The sequence below is a fragment of the Mus pahari genome, chromosome 14 (genome assembly GCF_900095145.1).
Source record: "Mus pahari chromosome 14, PAHARI_EIJ_v1.1, whole genome shotgun sequence".
Classification (NCBI taxonomy): domain Eukaryota; kingdom Metazoa; phylum Chordata; class Mammalia; order Rodentia; family Muridae; genus Mus; species Mus pahari.
In genome coordinates this window covers 17,866,744-17,871,685 of record NC_034603.1, presented here as the reverse complement: position 1 = coordinate 17,871,685, position 4,942 = coordinate 17,866,744, and the positions used below count along the sequence as shown (strand labels likewise).

General features: G+C 53.8%; 1 protein-coding gene across 1 annotated transcript in view; it reads right to left on the bottom strand.

Moving 5' to 3' along the window:
* Positions 1-4,942, bottom strand: part of Flt4 (fms related tyrosine kinase 4) — a 42,143-nt gene that overhangs the window by 23,233 nt on the left and 13,968 nt on the right. Inside the window, exons 2-8 of the mRNA XM_021212256.2 lie at positions 4,284-4,380; positions 3,555-3,799; positions 3,211-3,323; positions 2,958-3,120; positions 2,622-2,761; positions 2,193-2,361; positions 1,793-1,910 (exon numbers count right to left, since the gene is read on the bottom strand). Coding sequence (XP_021067915.1) covers positions 1,793-1,910; positions 2,193-2,361; positions 2,622-2,761; positions 2,958-3,120; positions 3,211-3,323; positions 3,555-3,799; positions 4,284-4,380 — 1,045 coding nt within the window. The remainder of the gene's footprint in view (positions 1-1,792; positions 1,911-2,192; positions 2,362-2,621; positions 2,762-2,957; positions 3,121-3,210; positions 3,324-3,554; positions 3,800-4,283; positions 4,381-4,942) is intronic.

Sequence of the window (4,942 nt, the reverse complement as noted above, 5' to 3'; positions counted from 1 at the left end):
CTCCCTCTCTCTTCCCCCATCACTCTCTCCCTTCCTTCCTTCCTTCCTTCCTTCCTTCCTTCCTTCCTTCCTTCCTTCCTTCCTTCCTTCCTTCCATCAGACCAGGACCTACACTCCTATCTGGCACACTGGGTTTTATACAACTATCTATTGACTGGCTATCCTCTCACTTAGCTGTGAGCTTCAGTGAGGACAGGGACAGCTCATTGCCATATCCTGTTTACACAATACCCCACTGGGCATGTGTGGTCACTCTAGATCCCTGCTGCAACTGTGAGCAAATGCCTCATACCCTGGACTGTTTCTGCAGCCTGAGTCCTGGGCTTCTAGGCCCCTCCCCTCTGAATAGGCTAAGCTAGGACTCCGTGGCCCTGAAAAGGGACATCTCTTAGGTTAAAAACTCTCCTATGTCTCAGTGTCTTTATTTGACAACTGCAGGCATTGCAAAGGCTCACTGAAATGGTGCCTGCACTTTGCTGGGCATACCGGGCCAAAGACCCAGCCTGGATGGCTGTCCATTCATTGACTTAGCGTAATCCTAATATGGTTTCATCTACAGTGGTCACTTGTGAGACGGTGATGGACACGTGCGCGCTGGGATAGCCGCACACTTCGGAGGGGAAGACGCTAGCTAAGAGGGAAGAGTCAGAGAAGGTAGATATATGTTCCTGTGGAAAACTGTGCTGAGAACAGACTCAGTCTTGCTGACCTCAGAAGTCAGGGGACTCTGTGACCCTAAGAGTTGTAATTATGCTAGCTTCGTCGGTGAATCTAGGACCTTCCCTCTAGGACTCTGATTCTATGCCATGTGGTGCTCTATGGCTCAAAGCTATGGCCTTAGATGGAGGATTTAGGGAACCACAGGCTAATTAAGAACTGAGCCTTCCCAGAAGCCAGCTTACAGCCTATGGCCAGTGGGTTCCTGGCTTTTGGTGCCTCTGTTTGTCCTGGCACTGGAACCTTTTGACCAGGTGTGAGGTGCCTCCAGTTTGGAAGGGCAGGGCTACCCTGGGTTTGACAGAAAGAGACAAAACAGGAATTCCTGCCAGGAGACCTGGGGCTCAGGTGGGAATGCTTGTCCCTCTTCTGGCCCATTTCCTTATCTGTACAATGTAGACAGAAGCTGCAGTAGGATTGAATCAAGTGGAGGGGCTCAGAGTATAACGGAGGATTGAGGCTTTGTTCTCTCGGGAGAATACAGAAGGTATATCACCGAGGGTCCCCTCTGTGCCCTGGGCATACCCTGTAGGGAAAGTCCGACTCTCAGGTCTACTACAGGCCTCTCACTACCATATAGCTCAGAGCCAGGCTTATTAAAGTCTTATGATATCTCAGATTTGTGGGTCAGAAGGTCCTCAGAGAACTTTTCCAAGAAGGGAGGAGCCCAGAGAATTAGCCACTGCAGAGCAGGCCTGAGTTTGTTCCCTGTGTGGACATGCAGCTAGCAGAGCCTTGCAGAGTCTGAGGGGATGTAAGAAGCAGAAATATAAAACCCCATACTGCCAATCACACCCCACATACTGGATCTGGTGTTTAAAGCATTTTGCAGTTCAACTGTTCCTGGGTTAAGCCTCTTCTGAGTATCTGTATCCATTCCCTTTAGGGGCTCAATGTAGGGAGGGTCCCACCTGGGTTTCAGGGTATGGAGGCCCCTGGTGGGCAAGGATTAAATCCTCTTTTTGAGATTCAGGGCTACCAATGTGATGGGGAAGGATATTGTCCTTTTCATTCTCTGGCCAGTCCTTGTGTTAAGCCTGGCAGGGTAGCAAGGGGAGGGGGCCCAGGCTGTTACCATTGGAACTCCGGTGGGGGATAAGCTGCCAGCTTCACGGGCAGCTTCACCAGCTCGTCACCGGCTGTGGCCTCCAGGACAGGTCCTTTGAGCCACTCGACACTGATGAAGGGCTTTTCTGCCAAACAGGAGGCACGAGTGTAAACACGGGGCTGACCATCCACCAGGCCTTCCCAGCCTCCCTCCCTGCAGACTGGAGCTTGGCCTCGCTGTCCAGCTGGTAGAAGCTGGGCAGGGCTTCCCCTCAGAGCCCTTCCTTCCTTTTGACTGGCCCCTGCTGCTCAGGTGCATCGTGACCTCTGACCCATACCGCATAAAGACCCTTGTTCTCCAGGTTCCATGATACTGGACCCATCCCATCCCATGCCGGGCACGGTGACCTCAGCCTCCCAGGTCATACCGTGCACAATGACCTCTGTGCTTTCCCGGAACCGCTGAATCCCATTGTTGGCCTCACACACATAGGGGCCCAGGTCGTTCTGGCTGACATTGTGGATGGTCAGGATGCTGGAGAGTTCTGTGTGGGTCTGCTGGGAACGCCGCTCAGGTACCCACTTAGCCCGCTCTGCCTGCCGCACCCAGGGGAAGCCCGGGGTCAGCAGGCAGGCAGGGACAGAGCTAACCCAGCAAGGGCACACACCCCTGCCCAAACACAAGTAGTTCTGGATGCCCAGCTTCCAGACGAAAACTTCCCCATCAGTCACTTGGGTTACTGAATCTGTATCCCCTCCACACGGAGGTACAGGGAGCATGGACATGGTGACTCCTCGGGGTGATACTGAAGACAGAGCTATGGGAATAAGGAACCTGGCAGAGCTGCCGACCTTACCTGCTTCCCTGGATAATCCCAGTCGAAGGTGACACCCGAGTTGAACTCAGCCCATACTGTACAGTTCAAAACCAGCTTCTCTCCAACCAACAGCTCCATTGACTTCTTGGGGTACAGCTGGATGTCATAGAGCTCATTGCCTGGTGACACACACAGTGTCACCTCCCACAGTCCTCATAGGCTAGTACACGCAGAGAGCAGTGGGTGATAAGACCGACCGTGATACCAACAGCCCCGTGACTGAGAACTAGTAGGACGCCGAGGTATTTTGTCTGCCTTATTCCTCTTAGGGTACAGAGAGTGGTGACTAGGGGAGATAGAACTAGCGCCCCCTACCTGTGATGTGCACGAGGAAGGGATTGGAAAGGAAGTCCTGGTCACCCCAGGTGGTCTCGCACTGCAGGTACAGGGCATCGCGCAACAGTTGAGTGGGCACCCGCATGCCCCGGCGGTCATCCCACAACACCTCCTGCCCATCGGGGTGCAGCACTGAGCTTTGCTGGAGGGACATAGTGATGGTCAGCTGTCTTTCCCAAGGATGGCACAGGAGAGTGGGGTCCTGGGATCAGGCTGGGGAAGGGAATGGTACCGAGCGCAGTGTGATGTTGAGGCCGGGAAAGGACACCAAGCAGGGCACCCACATCGAGTCCTTCCTGTTGACCAGGAGCGTGTCAGGTTTGTTGATGAAAGGCTGTTCAAAGTCTGAGGAGATGGAATAGGAGCTGGGTAAGGAAACAGCTCAGGAAGTCTCTGGCTAGGGTTGGGGGTGGGGTGGGGAAGTATAAGGGAGCCCGGTGGGTCAGGGTGGAGTTCCAGCCTGCTGCTTCGGTGTGAGGCCCCGTACTTACTCCTGCTAGCCTGGTGTCAGCAGGGTGGAAGTGGAGTGAAGGCCCCAGGAACTCCCTCCCGGACTCTGCCCAAGATAGGCCTCACCTCTTACGAACACATAGGTGCTGGCGGCTGTGGTGCCCTCAATTCGGGCCTTGATGTACTTGTAGTAGCAATGGTAGCTGCCCGTGTTGTTGGCGTGAGTCTGGGCCAGCAGCAGCACCTTGCAGTAGGGCCTAGCTTCTGTGCCCTCACAGTCTCGCACAACCCGTGTATCTTCACTGTCCTTCCCACCTGTGGTCAGTACCTCCTGGGCCCCTGGCCAGGTCCACTCGAGGGGGTGCTGCCCCCTAGCAGAGAATTGGAGAAGTCAGGATCTCTCCTACTAGATTTTACCCAAACCTCCAAGGAGCCTCCTTCAAGAGCCAAGAGCTTCACCCATCCTTATCTCTTTTCAAGGAAGAGTAATCCAGGATTGGGGTATACTCCCCAGAACCACTCCCTGAGCCCTTGACTCTCTGCCTGGTTCTTGGGGCTATGATTGGGCAGGTAGATAATATAGTCCTCAGCTAATAGCTGGTACTGTGAGGAGGCCCAGGGCCAGTGACAGGTGACTGGTAATGGATGTAGGCAACTAGCAGAGGAGAAGGGAAGGCTAGGTGAGTTCAGGGTGCCTATCTGCACCTCTTCTGGGAGACCACACTCTAGGACTCCCTCTCAGCTTCTAGGATTCTCTGTCCTGAGGAGGAGTGGCTTTCTGGTTCTTCAGCCAGACACCTTTTGCTCTAGTCTGGGGCAGCCTTCATGAACTTCCAGGTGGGGAGGAACCAGTACCTGCAGGATATGGATAGGCTATCCCCGGTGTCAATCACATATGAATCCTCTGTGATGTTCAGGGTTGGAGGGGTCATGGAGTAACCATTTGCCAGGCCTGGGGGGAAAAGACACGGTTACTAAGGAGCTATGTCATGGGGTCACATGACAGCTCCTGCACTGTCCAAGTACAGTTGGGCCTTCTGGGATGCTGCCTCAAGGTAGGGACAGTCTAGTGGCTTTCAGTCTCCATAGCCTTGTCTCCCCACGTGCAGTTTGGCTACGGCACCAATCTGAAGGTCTCATGACAGCTACCAGTCTCCACCACAAACTGTTCCTTGCTCTGGTCAAGGCCACCAGTCCTCACCACCACCCTATCGCTGCCCACAGACTGAGTCCAGTCTCAACTCACCATGACCGCTTCCCTCAACTTTGACCCTAAGTGAGCTGAGCTGCTGGCAGGAAGCAGGAAGAGGAGGAGCCTCCAGGTTTACTCACAGGGAATGGGGGGTAGTAGGGGACTGGGGAAAAGATTTAGAGTGTGGAGTGCTCAGAGCTCTGCCTGAGACACCCTCCATTCTGAATCCCACATTTATACCCACTTCTTCTTCTTCTTCTTCTTCTTCTTCTTCTTCTTCTTCTTCTTCTTCTTCTTCTTCTTCTTCTTCTTCTTCTTCTTC